Source organism: Drosophila takahashii, chromosome 3R (assembly GCF_030179915.1).
Source record: "Drosophila takahashii strain IR98-3 E-12201 chromosome 3R, DtakHiC1v2, whole genome shotgun sequence".
NCBI classification, from domain to species: Eukaryota; Metazoa; Arthropoda; class Insecta; order Diptera; family Drosophilidae; genus Drosophila; species Drosophila takahashii.
In genome coordinates, this window is record NC_091681.1 from 31,259,466 (window position 1) to 31,285,253 (window position 25,788).

The 25,788-nt window shown below is 38.7% G+C and overlaps 4 protein-coding genes across 8 annotated transcripts; 3 read left to right on the plus strand and 1 right to left on the minus strand.

The window, feature by feature from the left end:
- Positions 1 to 5,037: 5,037 nt before the first annotated feature.
- On the plus strand, positions 5,038 to 5,790 carry LOC108065291 (uncharacterized). Its single transcript, XM_017153217.3, has one exon. The coding sequence runs from the start codon at positions 5,137 to 5,139 to the stop codon at positions 5,689 to 5,691; it is 555 nt and encodes a 184-aa protein (XP_017008706.2). The 5' UTR covers positions 5,038 to 5,136; the 3' UTR covers positions 5,692 to 5,790.
- Positions 5,791 to 5,953: 163 nt separating this feature from the next.
- On the plus strand, positions 5,954 to 14,003 carry Atg16 (Autophagy-related 16). 4 transcript variants are annotated; one of them, XM_017153402.3, is made up of 10 exons: positions 5,954 to 6,294; positions 6,417 to 6,678; positions 7,199 to 7,361; positions 8,037 to 8,125; positions 8,964 to 9,433; positions 9,559 to 9,701; positions 12,847 to 13,147; positions 13,204 to 13,288; positions 13,349 to 13,492; positions 13,605 to 14,003. In XM_017153402.3, the coding sequence occupies exons 1-10, from the start codon at positions 6,195 to 6,197 to the stop codon at positions 13,696 to 13,698; spliced, it is 1,851 nt and encodes a 616-aa protein (XP_017008891.1). In that variant the 5' UTR covers positions 5,954 to 6,194; the 3' UTR covers positions 13,699 to 14,003. The 4 variants fall into 4 exon arrangements, with proteins under 4 accessions (XP_017008891.1, XP_017008892.1, XP_070072918.1 ...); XM_017153403.3 differs by having other exon boundaries at positions 8,988 to 9,433; XM_070216817.1 differs by lacking the exons at positions 5,954 to 6,294; positions 6,417 to 6,678; positions 7,199 to 7,361 and adding an exon at positions 7,399 to 7,502.
- A 1,468-nt stretch (positions 14,004 to 15,471) lies between these two features.
- Positions 15,472 to 23,093, minus strand: neo (neyo). 2 transcript variants are annotated; one of them, XM_044395596.2, is made up of 8 exons: positions 23,003 to 23,093; positions 19,361 to 19,754; positions 19,143 to 19,303; positions 18,876 to 19,077; positions 18,478 to 18,729; positions 17,013 to 17,944; positions 16,266 to 16,466; positions 15,472 to 16,125 (listed from the first exon to the last, which is right to left on the minus strand). In XM_044395596.2, exons 2-8 carry the CDS (start codon positions 19,732 to 19,734, stop codon positions 16,013 to 16,015), a joined length of 2,235 nt encoding a protein of 744 aa, XP_044251531.1. In that variant the 5' UTR covers positions 19,735 to 19,754; positions 23,003 to 23,093; the 3' UTR covers positions 15,472 to 16,012. The 2 variants fall into 2 exon arrangements, with proteins under 2 accessions (XP_044251531.1, XP_044251530.1); XM_044395595.2 differs by having other exon boundaries at positions 22,912 to 23,073.
- Positions 23,094 to 24,450: 1,357 nt separating this feature from the next.
- On the plus strand, positions 24,451 to 25,289 carry LOC108065282 (trypsin-1). The gene is made up of 2 exons (XM_017153208.3): positions 24,451 to 24,831; positions 24,897 to 25,289. The coding sequence occupies exons 1-2, from the start codon at positions 24,451 to 24,453 to the stop codon at positions 25,269 to 25,271; spliced, it is 756 nt and encodes a 251-aa protein (XP_017008697.2). The 3' UTR covers positions 25,272 to 25,289.
- Positions 25,290 to 25,788: the final 499 nt, after the last annotated feature.

Below are 25,788 nucleotides of genomic sequence, written 5' to 3' on the forward strand. Positions count from 1 at the left end.
CTCACTTCACCGATCCGATCCCGATTCCGAACCGATCCCCAATCCCCAGTCCCCAAACCCCAGCCGATGAATGAAGTTCACTAAAGGGGCAGACAGCATTTTTGTACCTGTCAGGCGGCCATGGAGCAGCATATATGCATATTCCATTCCCATTGTATTGGGACAATGAGACAGTTGCTTTGCTATCCACGAAATTACCATCATATCATTGCGAGGTGTTTGCAGTCGCACACCAAGCAAATATTATCATTCTCAGCCGGATGCTAAAAGAACAATTGAAGTAAAATTTTTTTTTTTAAATATATAAGATCAGTTTATTAAAAAAACTAACTTTATATTTACTTATATTTAGGAGTAGCTTATACTTATTAATTTTTTAAAAATACTACCGACTAGTTTTTTAATAAAACATCAAAATTTAAAAATCGTATGATAATTTCTTAAAATCTAGTTATCTAAAATGTCAAACGATTAGCAAAACCGCCTTCTTAATATACCTGCGAATATTCCCTCCTATCTGCCAGCTAAAGATCTAAACAGCTTTCGACTTTTAAGAGTACACAAATCTCTATGACTGACTCCACTTTTATTCTCTGGCCCATTCAAAGAGCCTTTAAAGATTAAGACATGTGCTTACCGGCCATTAACACAGTATCTCCATGGTGCTAAAATCCATGGGATGTTGCCGGCATCCCATCTTCATAATTCACTTGAAGAGAAAGTGCAAGGGTTTTCAGCAAAGATGTACATCATTAGCCCGTTTTAATGTTTCCCAACAACCAAGAGTTAAGCTTTCAACTCTTTTAGCTCTCCGTCTTGCTAAATTCCCCTAAGCTGGGAACTAATTAAAGCTAGCCCACGGTTTCTTGTTCTTTCGTTATTATAAAAAGGTAGTTTCTTGCAAAATTTATTGAGGGGTTTTGGATTACCATAATGTGGGTTAGATTTGTTTTTTTTGCCTTCCCGCTTTGTCAACACTTTTACAATTCGAATGTCCCATTTACACGACAATTGGAGTGTTCGCTTGGATCATTTTACTAATTTCAAGTTCAGAAAAATAAATTATAGTTTTTCTATATGTATATATAAATTGCTATTGTTATAATTATAATTGTATAGTTGCTAACACTTAATTTTTCTGAAGAATTTTTCAGTTAAATATTCTCTGATACCTCACGAATACCGGATATGAAAAGGTTAAATGCAATGTGTCAGCCAAAATTGTAAGGTTTCGCTTCAACCATCCTCTTAAGCTCGAATTGCTGGTCGAGCCATTTTAAAATCAGTTTACCTTCTTGAGAATACTGGGTTGCATAAATCAGGCACATGAAAAAATCGTATGACATTATGTGGCAATAATGTTAGGTTGTGCAATATAAGCAAAATAATTTGTATTTTTAGCAAATTACCAATTAAAGTCTGCATATCACGAAAATCGTTTGTGTGCATTATTTTTAAAATGTTTCCTCAAGAATGGTTATTTTCTAGACAATAGTCTACTATATTATTCATAAACTTTAAAAGCTCTCTGCTTGGTTAAAAGTCATTGGACGAATGAAAAAATCTGCAACCAGTTGGCTTTAAAAAAATATTACGTTATCAGCACAAAATGCGAATGAACTAATAAAGGCGAGCAATAAACTGGCTTCAAATTACATACTTCTGCAGAGCTCCACTGCAACTTGTAAGTAGTATAAAAATTATGATCGCAAATATAATTTTAAATTTCTTTCATTGCCGAAAGCCAGGTGACCATTCACAATGAGTGCATTGTTCTGGCCTCTCACATGTTTCTTTCGGCTTTCCACAGGCTGTTAAATCATTCTTCGTCCGCTTTAATTGCTCCACAAAGTACAACTGCATACTGCATTCCTATTCCTGGCCAGCAATAGCAAAAAAAAAACTAAATAAAAGTAACAACAATTCGATTTGGGACCAATGCGCACCAAATAACCAAAAGATGCCTTGCTGGCGGACTGAAACTGAACAATCACTTTGCCCAGATCAGTTTCGGTCCGGCCAAGAAAAAATATATATATAAATACACATATATACCTTATAGATGGCAGGGGAGAATGTGTGTGCACAGTTGCGGTCAGAAGAAAAGTACGGAGCGGATGGTAGATTTATAAGGTGGAAATCCAATCCGGTCTCGGCGAGAACGGGGAATACATCTCCTGGATGCTCACTTTATGTGGGGCTTCCCACCTATGTATTTACACGGAGAGAATATGTGGCTTTATATGATGGAATGTGTATAATTATTAATAATTAACTGCCTACCTTTAGGACCACACGTTTATATTAAGTGAAATAAAAATTGTGAAATAATTTTAATTGATATAGGATATTTTAAAACATTTTTTCTAAATTCTAATTTTTATTCTATAAAAAAGGATATTTATAACTGTGTTTGCTACCCTAAATGTTACATATAGACAACATATATATTCGAAAAAGTTAGCTTAATATTAAGGCATACCTACAACTTTTATTTATTTTATTGTTCCCAGAGGTAAAAGGTCTACTTTACGAAAGTTAAAGAGCTTAAGCTTGTATTTTATGACATGGTTTCCATACCCCGATGGTAAATATTAAATATTTGCAAACATTTTGAATTAAATTTAAAGTATTTTTTGCTGTGCACATACCATGTACTAACTTCCTGACCGCAGCTGTACCCGTCCCGCAGCCAGGCCATTAACATTGCTTAATTGAATTAGATTCCGAATGCAGATTATGAGTACCATCGCATGCTCACTCCGGGACAAAGCGAGTATGGGTAGTTCGTAGAGTATAGAACGAACTACGATCCCGAAACCCAAACCGAACCCAATGCAAATGAGAGGTACTCAAGTTAAAAGCGCCTTTTCGAAATCCTCCTTTATGGTCAGTATGGCATAAAATTCAGTTTCAAAAACATATTAAACCCTTTGCAGTGGTAATACACCCAACTATTGGCATATAGTTCAGTGAACCTGAAGTCTAATTAGCCAACTTTCCGTACAAAAGCGGTTTCTGTAATCTAATTCGATGGCGTCAGCGGCACTTTGCGAACCACGAAACATTTCTGCAGCCAAAAACGAGCAGAGCAGAGCGACTTGTACATTGTACATTGGCCACTCCATTCAATTCGATTCGATTCGATTGCACTGCACTGCAGTACTGGGTATTTGGTATTAAAGGCCAGCAATTGTGGCATGTCCTAGTGACAGCCTCGCCGCAAAATGCACAAAACGCTAGTGCAATACTAGCCACAAGCGACTGCGAGCGTCGTGCCACGAAACGTAGGAGCTGCTGCTTCATTAGTTATGCATTAAGCATACGATATGTTGTACAACCCGGCTACAATGGCCAAAAGGGTACTTGTCCTGCTTTATGGGCTTTGCTTGGTTAAGTGTTGTCATTAACGTGGAGCTCTCGCTTAAGACGAGTCCCTCATAACTATTAACTATTAACAAACTCTTTTCAAACACGGAAAAGCTTGCATTACATGTCCGTTAATAATATCTCAAAATGAAAAGGTAGAAAATATTTGTGTCTTTAAATATCATATCTGATGGTTTGATTTCAAACGGAGTCTTTCTGGGGATACCTTGATTTTTATAGGACAAAAACAGAAAGCGTTATAACTTTTTTTTTATATTGCTAGCGATTCCATAGTTCTTTTTTTAAAATTGATAAACAATTAAAAAAAATATTGACTTTTCAGTGATTACTTTATAAGAATACATCAGTGAATAAATATAGGTATTTAATTAGAATACAACTAGAATAGAAGTAGATTCAAGTCGATAGTTTTATTTATTATTTAATTATTCATAAGTATATTCATAAGATCAAAAAATAAACGAGTTTGCTACAAACTTTTCTATAAACGCAGGAACTTTAACTAGGCACATGTTACATTTTTAATTTTATTTAATATCCCTTTAATAGGTAGCATTTTAAAGTGTAATTAAGTTTTGGTGACCCACACATTTTTAATGTCTGGTGACTAACCTGGAATGGTATACCTATGTACATATTAGTTATTAATAAAAATGTTCCCAAGTGCTAACTGATTTATTTGAAAATTATATTGATTAGCCTTGATTGCTGCCATTGCCTTTTCGAGTGTAACCACGTTTCGGTGACCCAATCGGGTGCACCTTTCCTGTTTTCCCGCATTGGGCTGCTGCAGTCAATCTTTTTGTGGGATGTCCAGCTCCCTGTTAACTGCGTGCAATTCGTGGGGGTTCGTATGTCGCTTAAAAATTTTAATTGCCTTTGCGTGTTTAGAAAACTTACACGTACGTATGTTCTGCGTAGTTTAGCAGCTGACCAAATGCCACGGCGGCTTTCTAGTCGCTCCAGGGGATATGTCTGCAGCAGTATATTGAAGTCTATTTTCACACTTTTCACGCCGGCTCACACGATCGCTAATGCTTATCGATGTGGATTAAAATTGAAAGGAATTTGCAGAGAGATTGTTTATACATTTATTCATATTAATGCTGATCTGCGGTGTTGAATAGTTCATAAAATATCTTAACAAATTGTAGTACTAGTATATTTCTCATTCTTAAATTGTTGTTAATTAACCTTTATCAAAAAAAATGAATTAAAAGTTTTAAAAGTCAAAAGACCGTGATTAATTCTAGGGCTAGGGGTCGCTGGCTGATTGTCAGCGGAAATCTATGTGAGTGCAGCAAATCTGTTGAACTTTAGCCCTCGAATAGGTGTAAATAGTATTTACTTAGTATTTAAATAGTAATCCACGTGCAAGTTATGTATGCATTCATTGTGAGTGAAAAACAGATCTGATTACTTGCTTATCTGGCCGCAGAACCTTTGGCTTTGACCCGAATTCCGGGGAATTCCGGAAAATGTGTTCTGTGCTTCGCGCTCAAGCTTAATAATAATAAAATCCAAAACACTCTTTGGTTAAGATTTTTATAAATAAAAAGAAAATAAATATTTTTAAAAATTAAATTTAAAAAATATTTGGAAAAAACAAACATCATTTTTGGTGTCTCCTATAGCCTTAGGCATCGGGAGTATATATGTCATATAAATCGAAGTTTAGAATATTAAAATTTTCAGTGAGTTGTGCATAGAAATAATTTTCTAAAAGAGACATAAGACCTTGAAGAAATGGCCTCTAATCGAGCGGTTTTCACTGCCGGCTTTATTCACATAATACTCGGGATTTCGGTATGCCTTTCGCAAGCTGCGGATCGCTGTTCGCCCGCTCCGAATTTGGGAAGCTGGATATTCGCGGGAGCCCTCATGCTGCTGGCCAGCGATATTAAAATGTATCCGGATCGCTATAAGCACCTGCCGTATGCCATTCAGTTTCTGGTGGAGACGATCGGGTCCCTGGCCATCCTAGAGTTCTTCTCCTTCGTGGTTTGGTGCATGCTGGAACGGCTGATACACCACCTGGTGAGGCTGCTGTTTTTATCCTTGGGAATGAGCGATGAGATTTACCTGGCCCTGGAGTACTGGCTCCTTCTGATTCCCACCACTGCTGCGGCTGGCACCCTGTTGATGATAATGAAAATGGCCATCTTACCTCTTTTCGATATCAAGACAGTCTATGAAAAGCAGGAAATAAAGGTGCATCTGGACAGGGATATTTACATTGACCTAATTGCTGCCCAAAATGTGCCCAAAAAGAGGAGGTATAATCGTCGATACAGTACTTAAGTTAAAATGTAAATTTGTTTAGTGTTTTTATATACATAATTTATGTGTTGAACTAATAGCAATAAATAATATTATAAAAAGTAAAAGTATAAATGAAAATTTTATGAATTTGAATTTGAATCTCGGTTTTATTTCATAAAATGCGTTTTGCAGCACTGAATAGCGGAGATATCCCCCTTACATAGCCAAGAAACCCACCTATAAATACCGTATTATTTTTGGGCCGGACATAAGTTATCGATAATTCCGCGGTCGCTCCGAGTCCACCGCTAATGAACAGCTGAATAACAATAATCATATTTTTATTTGGTTTTCGTTCAAAACAATTATGCGATTCAACGCAGCCGCCTTATAGCGCCCGTGCCACGCCCACTGCGATGCGAAGAGGCGACCAAGCCAAGGTGTCGCCACGAATCCAGAAACCGAGAACCGAAGCCGAGTGTCGGGAGACCAGAATAAGGAACACCCACTAGTGAATTCCGGGGAAAAGACATTAAACTAAGATGTCCACGGAGGAGCATGTGTGGCGAGCGCATGTTGTGCGGCGACTGCGCGAGCGAAATCGCAAGGAGTGCGACAACTTCAAGGAGATCATCGAGCAAAGTAAGAATCTGGGTCGCCAGCGGAGCACCCCAGTTGACCTCCGAATCCGAATTCTTCTCCTCTCCAAACTTCATGGCCACACACTCACACACTTTAATTACCCGCATCATCTCGCCTTGCAGACAACCGACTGATCGACCATGTGGCGCAGCTCAAGGCGGACAACCTGAAGATCTCCGTGGAAAACGAGCAGCTACGCAGCGCGGTGTCAACAGGTGGCACCGGTTCCAACGTGGCCATCGCCACCCTCGAGAAGAAGCTGCTCAGCCAGCAGGAGGAGCTCACCGACCTGCACAAGCGCAAGGGCGAGAATTCCCAGATGATCGTCGATCTCAACCAGAAGGTCGAGCAGCAAAGGATCATCATTTCCGAGAAGGAGCACAGGTAGCTAGAGAGGATGTGGTTGTTTTGATTGCCTCATTTTTACTGTAGATATACATTTATACAGATTTTATTATTATTGAGTCATAATTTATGACTTTTAATAGCTTTCGTAACTCTGATAATAATCATAGTCACATTACTATGATTCAACATTCCAAGTTTTGGAAATAGTAACAATGACTTGGAAACAAAATTTTCTAAATAATTTTGACTTTTTTAAAAAATTATATAGTCACTTTACTATGACTTAATATTTAAAGTAATTGGAAATAATAAGAAAGACTAAAAAACAACACTTTCAAAATTATTTTTACATTTTTTAAAACTAATATGACAGAATTTAAGGTTGTACAATGTACATAGAACTTATTTTAAAAGTACCAGGAGAAATCAGCAAGTTTGTCATAATTATGTTCAAAATGTCTTCTTACTTGCACTCAATCTAACTGACTCCAATAACTAGAATATCATTAGTTTGAACTTAAATTGTAACAGACATTAATGCATCTATTTATTTTAGCCTCGCCGAGCAGCAAACGAATAACAATCGATTGCGCGCCGAAGTGCAGCTACTTCACTCGAGTTTGGAGGAACTCAAGAAACTGAACAACACCATGTTGGATGAACATACAGCGCTTCAGTTAGCATTTAGCTCCCTCGAGGATAAATTGAGAGGAGTACAAGTAAGTGGTTCGCAATTTTCACATCTGTATTTCTACACAATCACTAAGGCTTTGGTTTAGTTGACCTGTATCTTAAATACCAACACACAGAAATTAAATTCTTCGTATCTACTAAATTGGGAAAGTGAAATCGAATATTTTGTAAGTGAAAACAAACTTATTCAGTCCTTAACCCAATTAAATTCCCACTTTCCCAAGTACAATTTATGTCTTTTATTTTTGTAAACATTTTTTGTTGATAAACCACTTGAAAGCACTAAAATCCCATATAGTTTTTGGAGAGCATATAAATTCGATAAGGGCACTTTTTATGATCAAATGGTGGTTACTCATTTATTTTTAAAAAAATCAAATATATAAATAGGATTTAAATATTTGTTTATTCAACGTTGTGAATAAAATCTTTTTTATTGGTACTTATTCGAGGCTTCCGAATCCAATTGAAGAATTTAATTTGTACGGTATTTGGTTCGTTCGATAAATATATTGCAGATGGCTCGAATCGTTAGGCCATCGTATACAGACGGGCGAAAAGCTTGCTATCTTTTCGATTTCGATCCAGTAGCATATTAGCGTTCAACGCGGAAAACAGCACAACGGCGCCAAATATTTGCATATATTCTAAATATGAAAAAGCGTCTACTAAAAAGCTTTTCGTTCTCTTGCAATTCACAGGATGAAAATCGTCGGTTACTGGAGCGACTGATGCAATACAAGTCAAAGGATGCCGACAAGTTGAACGAGGAAAACGAAAGCATAATAAGGTATGTCTGTTGAAAAATAAAAGCATCCTAACCCAATTATCATGCAAAACATAACGTTTAATATTACTTATCTCTTCGATCATTAATATACATGTATATAAATGCATTTTCGTAACAAGATAGGTACAGAGGATACATATGAAATGGTTAATCGCGAGGCTTATCTAATGCTTATAAAAGACTTTGATAAAAATATTCCATGTAAACTGTTGACATATGCAGTGAACAATATTTCAGGCAGCTTTTTGCTTATTTTTTTAACATCACTCATAATTCGGAATAAACAGGATTTTATAAAAAAAAGGTTTTTTTGAGTATAGTTAAATTTTGTTAAAATATGAAAACAGACAAACAATTAAATGCTTTTTCGTGTCATTGCTTAGGATATTTCAAAATTTTTATGTGTTTTTAAAGGAAGAATTTAATAGAAAAAGCAATAATCCTTGCTAGATCTATTCTTTTTTAGGGCATGTATACTAGGCTATTATCTTAATACCCGATTAGAGATTACAGTGCCCATCCACCTGACCGCTGATCACCTAGTTGTGTTAATAAAAACCACTTTATTGCCCACCCACCCAACGTCATGCAAGCAAGTTAACCGAAAAATGCGGAGCACGGGAACTACCAATAAAGGTTATCGGAAAACTACACAAACTGCATGTAATAAATATATTTACCTATATATTTCTCAACTACTAACACCCTAACAAACGCCAAGGAGTAGAACGGACCATTTAGACGAATATTATCTCGATTGTGTGTCATTCATTCTGATTTGCTCCCTTTGTAATTTTTGGTTTAATATAAATGTATAACCGTTTTTGAACATATCTAGAAAAAGACTGCCGTCAATTTTCAGGAAACGTTCGGCCAAACTGAAACGTGACCTGGAAGACGCGGTCCGTGAGCCCGGCTCCTCGTCCAGCAATACCGCATCCTCGCCAGGCGCCGCCTCCGCCGCATCCTTGCAGCGCAACTCCAGTCCCGCCCAATTCGTTGGGGGCCTCATCGGCGACGAGGATTTCGACGAGGCAGCGATAAATGGCGCCATGGAAGCCATAGGTCTCGATGATAATGAATATATTAGCGCTCGTTTTACAGCAGGCGAGATTGGGGAGAACAGCCGGGCTTCCATCGACACCCTGAAGGCCACCGGCTACCTGGGCCAGGCCAATCCGACCAAGATCCTCATGAAATTCGAGGCGCACGAGAACGAATCGCACGCGGTGCGCTGGAGTCCCGTGGAGCGGATGGTGGCCACCGGTGGCGCTGATCGCAAAGTTAAACTTTGGGATATTGGCAAAAGTGAGTTTAGATATTCTAAGTCAATTATTATATTTTTAATAGAAACTATTAATTATAAACACTTAATTTATTTATTTATATTTTATACTGTTAATAAATCTAATTAAAAATGTATATACTTTCAGATTCCACTGAACCACGTGCAATTTTAAGCGGCAGCAGTGCAGGGATTAATTCCGTAGATTTCGATTCAACAGGCGCCTATATATTGGGCACCTCGAATGACTACGGTGCTAGAGTTTGGACAGTGATGGATAATCGGTTAAGAGTAAGTAAAATGTTTAACGTTTAACTCAAGCAAAGGCGAATCGCAATAAAATATATAGTAGATGTAAGGGAAAAACACTTTTCCAGTTTCATCGTCGACTAGTCTAGACGCTATATATTGTTTTTTTTTTTAAATTATAATATAAGTGTGTGATTTAAAATTGCGATTACTGGCTGAACTTTGGTGCTTACTCACCCGCAAGTTTACGAGTTTTTCCCAGATTAAATTAATACATAAAATTCCCTAACTTGTTAAAACAAAAACACAGAGGTGCAATATTTTAAATCAGGTAATACGTTCTTGCTTAACAATTAGTCTACGCTAGAATGGGCATAACAATACTTTCCATTTCTTTTGCTGCTCTAGGCAGATTGAAAAACCGACTTCTTTGATGCCTTGATTTATAAAGAATTTTCAGCCCTCGTGATATTCTCTTTTCGCCTTTGTTTACTCAAGTCGGTATGATATGTACATAAGTACATACATATATGCACACATTCATAGCAATGTCAATGTTTATAAATAAATTTTGCATGTTTGCCGCTTTCTAACTCGGGAAAAAAGGCGAAAAGTAAACAAGTAAACATTACAGAGACGCTGATGGCAAACAAAAGTGTTTACTGATATAGTAAATAAGGCACTTTAACTATGATTTATGCGTTTCGTTGGGTCTGTCTGTGGGTAGAACGATCCTAGGAATGATTTCATGCCTGTTGGCAAGATTCCCTAGAACGGTTAATTTATTAAGGATCAGGAATATCTTATTTTTGTATTTTTTTTATAGTTTCTCAAATTGAAGAAATGGTTATTAAATTTCTTTATTAGGTCTATTCAAACGTTTAAAGAACGTTTACTATTCTGCAGCTTTATCGAAAGAATCATTTTCAATTGGCGGTCATAAATAAAAGTCGTCTATGAAAGCCAAGAGGGGAAAACTGGCCAATACACATTGGCAGTTGGCCTGAATTGCAGTAGAATAATCTTTCTTACCCCAAGGTTCATCTCTCGCCTGGTCAGGCGAGATCCGCAACTTCATCCATTTATGCTGCACATCGTCAACATGCGAATGAACATACAAGTGCAGTTCTTCCTGCTATTCTCCGCCAGCTTCAGCTTCAACTCCATCTCCAGCTACCATCCTCCATCCGTGTGATACACCGACTCTTCTGACTCTTCTCTTCTAACTGGTATTTCTGGATTGACATTTAAACGGTTCTTTTGCGCACAACTGGAAACTGTAACTGAAGAATAGCGCCGCTGAGCTGCAGCATTAAAATGAGCACACTGACTTGTACGGCCTCTGGCCACAATGCGATCAAACAGTCAACTGATTGCCGATAGCCAAGTTATTATCATTAATACATGCGTCTTTTTTACGATTCGTACTTAAACTTTTCACACACCGTAAACGCCGCAGCTTTATGCGGGAGATTTTCCATTAATCGGAGAATCATAACTGCAACCGAATGTTTCGATTTATCATTACTTTAAATAGCTTGGGGTTTCGCTGGCCGACAAAATTAGATTTCTTGGTTCCTATTAGTCTTTAAGATTTTATCTCATAATAATTTAATTTTCGGGAATTGCTAAATATAAGATTATTTAAAACAAATTTAAAACTCATAGGATAAATTATTATAAAAGGCTTAGAAAATACAAATTTTGCTTAGGATTAATCAATGGCTAGACTAAAATCATGTAATAGAAACTGTGAAATTTAATCCAACAATTTAGTAAGGAATTTCTACAAATTTTTTATTGGCTACTTTTAAATTGTAATTATGATTGAATCAATCGTTTTAAGTGCTCCCAGGTGTTATAGTTATTTATGTTCGTGTCATATTAGACCCCAGTAATATGTCATGCATTAAAAAAGTTTTGCTTAATTTATGGCTCTCGAAAAGAGGACATTTCCACCTTTCCTACCACGCAGGCATTCCTGATAAAAAGCGGAGTGGTTTGCAGAATTTTAAACTCACCGGTTTCTGCGAGGACAACACGTTTTTCGAAGCCAAATATATAAACAGCGGGCTTGGTTCCTCAAATAAGACTGTTTAAGAGAACATTTCAATCCATGTTATTAGTTAGAAAAACCGGGCGAAGAAACATGGGCTCTTTTCTTAAAGACCAAGACACTCTTCTCTCCCAACTCTCCGCTCTCGGAGTCTCCAATTCTACGAGCGAGACGAGCTCCAGTCAAACATGTTTGAGACACCATCGCTTTAAGGCGGAGAGACCACTGCGTTTCAAGCCACACTGCGCGTACATTGACCGTTCGACTTGACCGGTTGCCGGTCGAGAATCGGACTTCCAGGCGGCTCTTTAATTAAGAGAGAAAGAGTCTTTTTATTTTCCCCAAAAGGGCAGCCCCTTGGAACGGCTTAAGACTTGGCAATTAGTAAAAGACTTTTATTATTTATTTAATAGGTTAACCATCAGCCCGCAATTCCCTTTTCTTTCTTTTCCCATTTGCCAATCTTCTCTGTGGATTTATATATCCTGCCCAAACTCCTAGCGTATGCTAAACAGCCATATTGTACATTTTATATCACTACAGACAGCTTCCTTGAAAATCTCATAAATCAACATTTTTCCCCGATGCCAAGGAAGGCTTTTTATCTTATCTGGTTTCTTGTTTCCACTATTAAGCATCTTGGTTGAAAGATAAATAATCGTGAATTTACAGTTCCCTAAGCGAGAGCCCCAAGTGTCAATGACTTTAATTCATGCATGTAGCTTTGGGTTAGGAAAAGAGTAGCAACAATTCCAAAATATGTATGTCCCACCATGCGACGACCTATGTCAATAAATTCTCTGCGGCAGTTATGCGTGGCGTTTTTTAAGATCCTTGTTTATAACGCCGTAATTAAATGTCTACCGTCTCTTTAATGTCTGCGGACACTTTTTAATTGCTCCGCCGTTCTAGTGAAAGATACTTAGCTCGTGTAATTAGCCGGTTTCTAATGGCGGGCATATGTACATATGATGCGATGATGCCAGAAAAGGTGTTGGCGGTCGGTCCTCAGCCCCGAGAAGTCATTGTTTTTCCTACGCTGGAGATCTGAGATCTGAGATCTCTATAAAATAATGTTTGCCCTATAACGTAATTCTCCGCTAACTGTATGTATCTTTTCTGGCATTCAAGCACACGCTGACGGGTCACAGTGGCAAAGTAATGGCTGCCAAATACGTCCAAGAGCCCATTAAAGTGGTGACCGGAAGCCATGATCGCACTCTGAAGATTTGGGATTTGCGCAGCATCGCCTGCATAGAGACGAAATTCGCCGGATCGAGTTGCAATGATCTGGTGACCACCGACAGCCTGGGCTCAACGATAATCAGCGGGCATTACGACAAGAAGATCCGCTTCTGGGATATACGCACGGAGAAGCAGGCAGATGATGTCTTGATGCCGGCCAAAATCACCTCTTTGGATTTGTCAAAGGGCAAGTTCTGCATACTAACCATCCTGATCATAATTATAATGTATTTTCATCGACAGATTGCAATTACCTCATATGCTCTGTAAGAGATGATACTATTAAATTGTTAGATTTACGCAAAAATCAAGTTATATCCACGTTTACGTAAGTCATTACTTGGCACTCAAGTCCAGCATCGCTGTAACCTTGAAATATTTCCCACAGAAACGAACACTTTAAAATCAGCTGTGATTTTGCTCGGGCTTCTTTCAACTCGAGCGGCCTAAAGATTGCTTGTGGCTCAGCGGATGGCGCTATATATATTTGGAATGTGAATGGTTTCCTAGAAGCCACTCTCAAGGGCCACAGGTGGGTAGTAAAAATATTTAATAGTAGGAGTCTCCATGCTCCAGCCCTTTTGTGTTTATTGTGCTTAATCCTTGTATTTATTTCTTCTTTCATCTGTGCTCTCATTTCACAGCACCGCAGTAAATGCGGTCAGTTGGAGCCCCAACAACAACATGCTGGCTTCCGTTGGCAAGAACAAACGATGCACTATCTATTCAGATTCATAACCCTTAATGTTGCCATAAACGTCAGTCAGTTCCATTTGTACTGAAACGCTTAAAAGTCAGAGCTGTAATTATAAAACGGCCATGCGGAGTCTGCTGTAAATAGTAAATTCGGTTGGCGAGTGGTCAAGGTAAAATCATCCAGTGCCGACAGTTTTTAATAATTTTACTTGATTATTTTATTTATACTTGAAACGGATATAGTATACAAATTGTATCAATTCATATATTAATCTAAGTACATGTTTTCCTATTGTAAAAATAAAAAATATATATATGGGGTTGCATATACGACCAATTCTAAAGAAGACTAGTATTTATATCCCTTATTAATTTTTACAGCTAGGTGACATGGGATGACAAAAGAACTGAAGTCGCGTTTCTGAATAGAAATTAAATTGGGGCAACGGCAACCCAATAATTCTATGGCCTTCACTCTTTATATAGAAACCAGTTACCTTCTGCGACATTATATGCTTTTTCTTTCTTTTGCCAGCACCTGTGGTTTAGCCATATAGCCATAAAAATTTCAGACAATAATGCTCAGCCAGCAAAACTTCTTATGCATCCTTCGAACGTGATGCATTTTAATTTCTGCATATGTGATCAATTCTTAGCACGAATGTGGCTGCTGCTGCTGCTGCTGTGCCATTGGCGAGAACACATCCAATTATTTCGTGTGCTGACGGAGCACAATCGACACTGGGGAATCTCTAATTGAGCGAGGAAAATAACCACGGCACACCATCATTACAAATCTAACGTACATTCATTTTTATCGCCTTGCATGCATGCTTTAATTAAGAATCTTTTCAGATTATGCCTGGAAAAACAACTACAACTTAGCGTTAAGTACCGCCAGGGATCTAAAATCTTAAGTACGATGGTACTGGGTACTCCTAGTGCCACTTGAGCTAGTGTCGTTGAAGGCGCATTGCTAAGTAAATTAATTGAGAGAGAAGAGGAATCCAGTCGCCTCGGGAAATGGAGGAGATGGAGGACGCTAAGTGACGGGCAGACGATTGGACTTGGACAGGAGTCACTTTCCCGTATGCGAGAGCGTTCCTCCAGCAGATAAAGATACAAATCTGCACGAAGCCTGTTTCCTGTTGTGCTGAGGGTGCATTTATTTGCATGATTCACACAAGCAGCGCTGCGGCTAACGATACTTGTACAGCTGCTGGATCTTCGTACAGGTGTACGCCATCACCATCTACTCGGTACTCGGTACTCCACACTCTAAACTCTAAACTCCATACTCCATAATGAAGATGGGACGTCGAGTCGCTGGGAAAACTTACGAAAACAAGCACGACATTTGGACCTTTTTGCCTTTCTGCCCACATCGAAAAGTGAATCGTCGCCGCCTCACCTTCCTCATCTTTATTTTATTCTGGCTGCTGAGGATTCGGATTGAGATTCGTGCTTTTTGGGCGACTCTAAGTGAGCATGTTCCTGGAAGCCCTCGAGTCGCCTTTTACAGTTGGATGCATTTTAAGTCCTATTGAAGTATAAATAATAATTCGCAGGTGTCTGCATTCCTCAACCAATTCGCACAATCTGTTATGCGTGGGTAAAAGAGCAGGCTTTCCGACTTTTGTTCAAGCATTCCCATTCATAGTTGCTGCTCCAAATGCAAGCAATAAAAATGATAATATTTTTATTGTATTCTCTTCATAGAAAGTTAATTTCCATATATGTTTAATGCATGTGCATTTTGTTTTGTAGTTCTTATGATTAAACTCCGCCCCCCGAAATAAGCACACAATTAAGAAATTTCATTAAAAATCTTAAGTTTAATAATAATAAGATGAGTTTCGTTCCATAAAATTAAAGGGGTCCAATGCAAACATTAAACTGTCATTGATATGTAATAAATTATAGTGCTTAACTTAGGAGTCGCATTCGATACACAGATGATATAGGGTATTAATTCGAGAAAGTAAATGTAATATGTTTTAGTTTATACAAATGTCAACCATTGTTCAACTTCCGAAGTCGCAAAAGAAGTTCAAGGCAGTCGAGTCGGGTGTCGAACTTCCTTTGCAAGTAGGGAGTCTGTTTGAAGAATACACAAAACGCCATGGCTGCAATGCAAACAATCTCTCTGAATTCCACCGAACAAGACACATAAATTTCATTTTCGTTTTTCTCTAAAATCGTGCACTGACTAGATAAGGCAAATAGCGGATGTTGTATCAGGACGACGGGTATTCGTAAAATAAATATTGATTGCACCTTTTGAAGCTTAGACGTTAATGTTTTGTTTTGCTTTGTTAATGTAAAAGAACTCGGTGATTCTGTGTGATGATTCTGTTTAGTAAGAATGTTGATACGGCTGAAGTTTCTGGCGACGTTGGTAGCAATATGTCCAAATCGCGATCACGGCCAACTGAGTTAGCAAGAAAATTGTGGCAGCAGTAATGAGACCTAATTGTGGAGTAGAGAAAAGTATACGAAAAGTACTTGTTAGCCATATGTATATTAGAGTCATTAATCAAGTCTTCGTCCAGCTGGCAAAGTGGTTCTCTTAAGATCTTTATTTTCTATGGCCATAAAAATGTGCTTACCAATAGCGTTAACGCAAAATCCATGACCCTCTTCGTTGGCCGTAAATGTGGTTTCATTTCCGTCATAATAATCCCCGCTTTCTTGCTTATCTTGCTTGAATCCGAATTTGTCCGTTATCTGAATGGATTGGACCAGCAGCATGTCGCTAGGTGCGGACTTCTTTGAAGTGTCGATATCGCGACGTGGTCTTGGATGATCATCTAAGCGGGTAATATTAAGATGGAAAGAGAAAATTAATCAAATATGATATTTAAGTATTGGTATTTGTATTTGATTTTCCCCCATTATAACTACATTTTGGCAAGCATTTAGAAATTACAGAGAAAAAAAATGGTAATGGACAATTTGATATTTTTTAAAGATCAAGGTTTTCATATCATTTTGATATGAATAAAGATTATGTTAATCTTTTTTTATATTATTTTTTCAAAAAATACTAAATTTTGTATTTTTTACGATATGATAAATAATTATATTGATATGTTTGAATCTTAAATTTGACATAAATCATATCGACTTTTTATTGATATGAAATAAGGTAGAAATAACCCTATTTCATATCGGTTTTTTTTTCTGTGTAGGATAGATAGAAAAATGTGATAAAATATGATATTTTATTAAATTATAAATATTTATTTTAATATCAATTAATGTAAATTATTAGTTTCTCCCATGATAACTAAATTTCTCTGTCCATTTCTCTTACAATTTTTTAAATAAAACACCTTTTTGAGTAACACACTAACCTGTTGTGTTGAGAGACCTGCGTTTCCGGCCGTAGGACAACAAGGATCTGAACTCCCCACTGGTATCCTCCTGTTCGCACTGGACTGGCTCGCAACTGGGCATGCATGGAGTGACCAACGCTCGGAACTGAACGACCTCACTCGAAGGGAACTTGAAGGCATCAAAGTTGGAGAGCAGCACCTTGCCGGATACCGAGCCCTTGTAAATTGGCCCCATTATAAAGTGGTCAGTCGGGCAGCCATTTGAATCAATTAAGGTAATTTCCGAGTTATCCACGCCATCCATGGCAACCAACTCCCGGATGAAGATCTCGTAGGGACTCTGTTCGTCGACAATTTCGAACTTCAAAGCGAGTGGATCGCCAACCTCGGCAGATCGCATCATATCCGAACCATCGCGGGAGGTAATACGCATGATAACATTGGGTGACTCCACAATCACCTCCTCCGAGAGGGCTGGCATAATGTCGCCACGCACATCCAGGTCCACGCCATTGCTAACCGACTTGTTGGTCAGATCGTACTGACAGGCCAGGGCCAAGCCCAAATCGGAGGATGTCACAATCATGTCGTGATGCTGGATTATAATATCGTTCACATAGCGACCGGCGCTGCTCTGTCGCACATTGCACTCCAGATCATGATAGTTCATTCGCAGCTCAAAGTCCAGGGCGCTCTTGACGTCCACCGAGCAAGATTTCGGAGATCCCTTGGCGTAGACCTTGCCATTAAACAGTTTGGAGGTGCGAATACGTGCCAACATGTCGCCACCGCCGCATTCGATGGTCACATTGTAGCAGGAAGTCAGTTCGTAGGTCGAGGCCTCTGGAACTTCCAGGAAGGGTTCCTGCACATCGGCCAAAGTGGCACGACTGTGATGGGATAATCTGCAGACCATATCGCCAGTGTCATTATAGTCATACGAGTGGCACCTGAAAAGGAGTTGGAAGTTGGGAAGAGAAAGGCGAAATGTGTTATGATGATGTGATATCACTTTGAGATTGTTCTTTGTGCAATTTACTTTCACACCAAGATATAATCTTTTCTTATGCAATCGAGAGATGTAAGATCGTATGTATCGTTGAAGATCTTCAAAACTGAAAGATTTTATGATATGATAACAATTTAAAATTATGCGTATTATTACTTCCGTTTCGAACCCTTCCGAATTTGACTATAATGATTTTTACCACCTCTTATCCTATGAGTGCTCTGCCAAGGCTAATTCTCTAAAAGTCATTGCGTTCCTTTCTTCACCGATTTAGTATTGTAAATTTTTTATTTTTTTTTAATTATTTATTAAATTTTTAATTATTTTTATGCTATGTATATAATTTCTAGTCTATTGAGCAGTACATTGCGTTAAATAAACAAGTAAACAAATAAATTATTTAAGATCATTCTTTATGATTTTTTTCTTTATATCTCATTATACTTATTATATTTCATAAGACTCGTTACTCACCTGTAAGGCGAATTAAGGCACAGCTCCCGGCACTCATCAATACTGCTGACTTCTTGGTAAACAGAGTCCACCGTCTTCAAAATGCGACCAGGCAGCCGTTTGAATTCGCACAGCTTATTGGGTTCATCGACACAGTGATTCTCAAGGTAATCAGACCCTTCGTTCGGCTGGAAGGCCTGAGAGCCGGCTAACGTTAAGCGATCCAATTCACTTAGTTCGCAGGCACCAGAGGCGCGATCATAGTTGGCAGATCTATATATTATGGGACATAAACGAGGGACCAGTTGAGTATACCAGATACCAGAGGAATAAATTAAGCAGTTCTTTTTATGCTCGAATTGATAGTGATAAAGGGGTGCCAATTATTTCGACTGTCAAATAGAACACTTTGAGCTTACCTGCATGTGAAGTCCGTTTCGCTTAGGCAAAGTTCAAAGCACTCGCGTCTGGAAGCCACCGACACGGTACGCTTAACTTCCGTCTTGAGCTTATAATTTTGCACACGATCGACATACCAGGCTCGCGAGCAGGGTTTTACGGAAAGGCATGATTTTTGGGCATAGATTGTGAATACGGGGAACTGCGACTTTGTTAGGGCACCTATTTTTTTTTTTTAATAATTATGATTAGAAGAAGTAGTTTGTTTAACGTTATAAGTAGCTTACCAGGTAATTGATCAGCATGTGCTGAAAAGAGCACGCAAAGCCCGGTCTCGTAGTTGACTGACTGGCAAGTTTTGTTCTTCCTACAGGTGTCTAGGCAATCGGTGAGCATTAGAGTGCCCGGCTGGGAATCCATCAGTTTCTCGGGCGCCGAGAAGACATAGCTAACAAAATCCCAATTAGATAATTACCCGGTCGGTGGACTGGCCATCATTACTTACCCTGTCACAATTTCAAAGCCCACCAGATCGGGATTGCAATCAATAGGGGCATTATCGTAGTAGATACTATCTTCCTCGGAACCCAAAGAGCTGGATAAATCCGAGGCGGCGGGCAAATCGAAGGCCGAGTTGCGGGTCTCCACCGTTTCGATGGGTTTCTCGGTTTTATTAAGCTCCGTGGGTTTTTCTTGCAATCGAGGTACTTCTGTTTGCGGCTCAATCTCTTCGGAAGCTATAACTTTACTGGCATTTGGTAGTGCTGCAGTCACCGATTCAGCGGCTTGTCTGCGGATTCGCAGATGCTCCTTGGCCGTTGCCACACTATATAGCATTAGGGCTAGGACAAGGTGTCTTATCAGGTTTATCTTGGCCATTTTTTAAGTATCACTGGGGCCTGAAAATTAAGGATTGTGTTTATAAGAAAAGGTCCTTTGAAATGGTTACCTATAAGGTTTTTAATATTAATATATTTGATCTAAAAAATGCTAATATTAACTGAATAAATAATTTTTGAAAAATAATGACTAAAAACTAACAACTAAGTGATAAAAACCCACACAATTTCCCTCAGAACAACCCACCTCTATTTATAGAGCGCGATAAATTGGCTACGCAGGTACTGTCTCAATCTTTTTCTAAATTAATTTGTTTGCCATAAGGCGTAACGCGAATTATAAAGTCCCACTTGGAAAAGGGAAGAAACAATATCACGGCCGGTAACTCCGTTAAGGAAACTGAGCTCACGTCGATGACCCCGTGCACTATTCACTTGGATTCTTTCTGGTTCGCTGGGCTAAACTCTTGCGCAACTGCCAAGATCCAAGTTAATGGGCATCGCTTATGATTGACGGTTGCGCCGGGAAAGACTATCAAGGGGTCATGAGCTCTAATTTTTCGCCAAGTTTCCAACTTGTTCTCTTTGGCGTAGGCAGTGCTTTTCTACCTTAGAACCCTTTTACCCAGAGAACCCAAAGGGAATGCACAATTTGGAAAATTATTAATACAAATACATCGGCGATGGCGGGACAACAATTCAATTATAGAAAAGAATATTATTACGTAGGGAATACATTTGATTTTTAAGTAAAGTAATTGCTATTGGCGAATAACTCGTAAGGAACCCACTTGAAGCATGACTTATTAACATGATAACTGTATTTGGAAATTACACATATATATATCCATAATCATTCGTACCGTTATTCTATCAGAATTCTCATGAATACCCATGTGTGCAGAAAAGAAATGGTAGTGTGAAATAGATACGGATAGGTGGTATTTTAGTATGTAGAAGAAACGCATGACTGCCGACGCACCAGACACACTAATCCACCAGTGGCGACGGGTCGCTTTTCGGTTTTCGGTTTTCAGCATTCAGCTTTCAGTTCCAAAAGCACCGATCTCTTCTATTATAAGGTGGTATGGTACAAACAAATACCGTTAATTCTTATACGGATGATTCATAAACCCTGCACCGGTCAAAACGAGCCGTAACTTAATTAGAGGTAAAATGCTTGAAAGACTTTTGAATTTGTTTTTCCTTTCCACATTTGATTCTGGCTTAAAAAGTTAGGTATGGGGTCTGGGTCTGGTGCACATGATCATACGGCAGTGCCATGTAAAGAATGGCCACTCAGGAAGCTGCATTATAACGAGTCCATGACCATGTTATTGTACAAAAATCTTGTAGAAAGCGGCAGAAGAATTGGGTCAATGATTATCGTCAAAAAGTTGTTTTGCCGAGCATAGACATATGTATGGGTTGCTGCGCCCGCAGCGATCAGGTCGAACCCAAACCCCAAACCCATACCTATACCAAATACCCATACCAAATACCGAATACCATGGCCAACCGGTATGGACATGAACACCCGAAGGAAATAGCACCGCCTAACTGTGTCGCTGATCACAATCGATTAGTGCGAACAGTCATTTATTGCCTAAATTACTGTTAAATGATGCTCGTTTCTGGAGGCCAAGAATTTCGGCTTTGGGTTTCACTAAACGTTTTCGTAACTGAAATATGTATGTATTGTACAGATATGGGATGTGGGGAATGCAACGCGATTAAGAGAGGCTTTGAAGAATTACTATCTCATCTGAATTTTTTTTTAAAAACATAGTATTGTAATTGGCTAGAAAAAGATATTTGGGACAACCGTTATTTATTTGTGATACTGTAAGAATAAATTATTGAGATATCATTTAAAATTTGATTATACTACTCATATTAGGACTAGAGTTTCAAACCAAGAAATTAAGCCCACAGCTTCCTTGTTTTAAACTTAATTTCTGAAGAAGTTATATTTTGGCCTTAAAATATAACTTGTTCTTTTATATACAAAAAACTTTACAAAATCTAAACAGAACCCGAATAAATCAGAACAAATCTCCTTTTATTATGAAAATACTTCTCTATTGCAGCGTTCAACAACTGGAACAATCAATCAAAAGCCTCGAATATATGCACAAAACCGATCAGTCAATCAATCAAACAAACACATCACAATGCCGCTTTTGGGACCACTGTTTCGGCCAATCAGCACTTGTTAACTGTTTAGCACTTTCGAACTTTTTCTTTTATTTTACAGACTTTAAGAGCTCTTTTTTATTTTATTGCCAAAAGCGACTACACCTATTCTGACCGCCTTCAATACCCATTCACATTCAGCCTATTTCCAAATGCATGATGTAATTAAAAGATCTCCCAGACGAGGCAGCCAAAAAGAGTCAATAGAAATCCGATCTTCAAGAGGAACCGCCAGAAAAAAACATAAAAACAGAAAAACTTTCACCATTCTGAATGTGTTAATGACTTCATTTCTTCAGTGACTAAAATGCTGCCGAAAATTTAACGGTAGATATCACACTGTTAAATTAATTTCCCATTTGTGCGAAATTTTCGAATACGTTATAATCACGGGACTAACGAACTACGGTGCTAATTGTGCAGCATTTAAGCCCCTATGGTTTTTGTAATTTCCTTCCATTAGGCTGTGCATATTTTAAGAAATATTCGCTCCATTATGGTCTAGAAAAAGACCAGACCAAGTCACGTCATATCATCCCATCCGTCAAGTCAGTTCGCAAGCCATTTCAAAACGGACGTCCTAATGTTCGCTAATGTTTTGACGGAAGCTGCAGACTGCACAAACTGGGGATCTTGAAGAACATCTTATAACATGGAACTGAAGACTGGTGGACTTTTGCATTTTTTTTACGTTTTTGCACCACAACAGCAGCCACTGTTCAGTTCTTTCAGTTCACTTATTCGGAATGATTGTCTCCGTTTTTTCAATGCTGGCATAGTCATCCGTCAGCCTGATCACTGCCGTTTAAATAAACCGGTTAACATTTTTTTTTTCCAGATTTTTCTTAGTTATTCTTTAGCCCGGTGCAAGAGGTTGCTGCATATTCTGCCATAGCGGTTCGATTGGAGGTAATACGAAAAAACCTGAGCTCTGTTCCCATAAAAGGCCTTTGGGATAAGACACTACTCAACCCCAAGAAACCCGTGACATTTTTCGAATATTACTTCTGCAAACAATTACCTAATTAACAAGTTATTTTTACACAGTCTATTCCCGAAGTCGGAATTTCAGCTTAGTCACACTGGAACAAAACACTTTCGCAGCCCAAGACCTTTTTCGCACTGGGGGAACAAAGAAACTCCGAACTTGACCATTCGATGGTCGCCGCAGAACTGAAGTCTTCAATGCCGCCGGAGTGACTTGTTATAAAAATTAGATGAAGAAGTTCTGGCTGGTTTGGTTTGTTGTCTTTCTTGGAGAAAATCAACCTGTAAGAGAGCGGGACGCAGTTCGACTTCGGAATTCTTACAAAAGAAAGTCTCGGGGCTATGGGATCGTATGGTATGGAAGTGGATGATGCTCGGAAAGCCGAGAGAACCAACAAACAAAAAGAAATTGTTAGCATGGTAAATACACTTCGGATCACCTGTATACGATACGATCTCTACACTCCGAACTCAAACTCAAACGTGTTCGGGCTGCAGCGAGTATAGTAATTGCGGTCAACGATCGAGAACAATGTGCACCTGTTTTTCGCTCTTTCCGACTCTCTTCGCCTGTTATTAACATGTATAATCAACCGGGTTTTCCCTGTCTAATAATTTTCTTATGGGCCTGTTAACACCTTGGGCTACGGCTACGAAACCTACCTGCGTAAAAGCTGGGCGTAATAATGGGTTTTGGCTTATAACTGTCGCTTGCGTTTTTATTATTTTTCACTTTCACTAATAAGGTACATTTCACATTTTCTCTCTCGCATTCTAGACCCGCCTAATCGGCTTAAATTAAATCTACCATAACATTTTGTGTGGGCTTTAAGTTCGGTGTTTACTTTTACTCAATTTCGGGCAGCTCCCTTCCTACGGCTAGAGATCAATGGCTATCTGCCGATCTCGAATAGCCCACTTTTATTGGCAAAAGACAGTCGGATATGTAAAACCAGAATGGCCCATCAAACGGTGTTTGATTTCCAAATTTATGGGTCAAGCCAAACCAAATGCAAATCAGTTTTTCGAGTCCGTTCTTCAAGAAAACGGGTCGTGCTTTGATAACAAATTGGGTAAACAATAAATGCGATGAGACCAAATTTGGCCATTAGTTCTGTATACAGATGATTTGGCCGCAAATGTGTCAAAATAGAGGAGAAGTAGACCGAAGAAAGCCCTAAATGACGCATAGCAAATTCCAGACTTTGGGGACCGTTTAGCCTTTCTTATAGATCCAATCTCCGGTTATTCATTGAATATATGGAATTATGAAAGTACAATCCATTCTTTTCTAGCATTTGAACTCCTATTATATGAACTTTAATTAGTCCCGTTCTTAATAACTTACAGCACGAACGTTTAGTTATATTCTATTCTGTCGGCGAACTTGAAATCTTCTCTGGCCTGTTCAGACAGTTATGAGATAAGCGAAACATCTTCCTAATTGCAAAATAATGGCCACTTATTGAAACGCTTTTTCTCATTATTTTTCACGTTCTTCTGTACTTAAAGTCTGTTCCTAGAGCCGCACATTCCTACTTTAATACGATTCTTTCGCTGGCTAAGTGAAAAGATGATGTACAAGTTGATATTACTTTTCTTTTACATCCACCGGTGTCTTTGTCTGGAGAACCGACCGGACCCACGCATAGTGGGCGGTTTTCCAGCTGATATTGCCAATATTCCGTACATAGTATCCATACAACTATATGGCATACACCATTGTGGTGGCTCCATAATAAATAACCATACCATTTTAACGGCTGCCCATTGCTTAAACGGAGTTTCGCATCGTCTGTTGAGAGTTAAAGTCGGTGGAACCTCACGATATCGGAAGGATGGGGATATATTCCAAGTGGCCGGTCTGCAGATACATGATAAGTTCAATGCCAAGACTATGGACTATGATATCGGAATAATCCGGCTGGCCAAGAACCTGACATTGTCTAGAAAGGTCGGTACTTTAAATTCTTTTAAACTTACTGGTTTTATTTTGTATTTGATTATTTTTACTTTCAGGTTAAGGCAATCCCCATAAACCCCAAAAGAATAGCGGATGGAACATATGCCACCATAGCCGGTTGGGGATTTAAGTCCATGAATGGCGCTCCATCGGACCATCTGAGATATGCTCGAGTTCCAATCGTAAATCAAACGGCATGCCGGAATTTACTGGGAAAAATTGTGACAGATCGGATGTTATGTGCGGGATATCTTCAGGGAGGTACGGATGCCTGTCAAATGGACTCGGGAGGTCCTTTGTCAGTGGCGGAACAACTGGTGGGCGTCATTTCCTGGGGAGTTGGGTGCGCTTTGGCCGACAAGCCGGGGGTCTATTCACGCCTTGACGCTCTGTATCCCTGGTTAAACAAGGTTTTAAATAAACTTAAATAAATCTTTATCAAGCAAAAAGACTTGCTGACGAATCCAGTGACTATAATCCATAGTTGACTTAATCCTGCGGCTTGGATTCACTCTCCTGACCAGCTGAAATTTTCTACGCCAACTGATGAGCGATGAAAATCCTACACCATTCTGTCAATGGAATATTTTGAAAACGTTTCGCATGTCAAATTTACATATAAGCACCAGCAATGACGGTAGACGGTAAGAGGTAAATAGGCTATTATCACTTATCATCTTGTTCGCTGAACTCGGCCATTGACATTTAATAATAAATGAAAGTCGTGCGACCGCAACTTAAACCTACCCCATTTCTGATAACAAATTCGTAAACAAAAAATTGTAATTCATTAAACTAAATAAAAAAACGTTTACAAAATAAATATATTTTGAAACATTTCCAGGTTGGATACCATTGAGAAGTGGGTGTAAAACCGATAAGAATGATATGACGGGCTTTGATATCTCAAGTGATGCGATTAAATAAGCCAAAGCTTATTGTCCTTTG

Excerpts from the sequence above, each read along its gene's own strand:
- LOC108065282 (XM_017153208.3), top strand. The coding sequence starts at position 24,451 with ATGATGTACAAGTTGATATTACTTTTCTTTTACATCCACCGGTGTCTT. Across the intron at positions 24,832-24,896 it reads ACCTGACATTGTCTAGAAAG|GTTAAGGCAATCCCCATAAA; the intron begins GTCGGTACTTTA and ends TTTTACTTTCAG.
- neo (XM_044395596.2), bottom strand. The coding sequence starts at position 19,734 with ATGGCCAAGATAAACCTGATAAGACACCTTGTCCTAGCCCTAATGCTA. Across the intron at positions 19,304-19,360 it reads GGCTTTGAAATTGTGACAGG|CTATGTCTTCTCGGCGCCCG; the intron begins GTAAGTAATGAT and ends GGATTTTGTTAG. Across the intron at positions 16,467-17,012 it reads CAGGTCTCTCAACACAACAG|ATGATCATCCAAGACCACGT; the intron begins GTTAGTGTGTTA and ends TTACCCGCTTAG.
- Atg16 (XM_017153402.3), top strand. The coding sequence starts at position 6,195 with ATGTCCACGGAGGAGCATGTGTGGCGAGCGCATGTTGTGCGGCGACTG. Across the intron at positions 7,362-8,036 it reads ATAAATTGAGAGGAGTACAA|GATGAAAATCGTCGGTTACT; the intron begins GTAAGTGGTTCG and ends TGCAATTCACAG. Across the intron at positions 13,148-13,203 it reads CTCTTTGGATTTGTCAAAGG|ATTGCAATTACCTCATATGC; the intron begins GCAAGTTCTGCA and ends TTTCATCGACAG.
- LOC108065291 (XM_017153217.3), top strand. The coding sequence starts at position 5,137 with ATGGCCTCTAATCGAGCGGTTTTCACTGCCGGCTTTATTCACATAATA.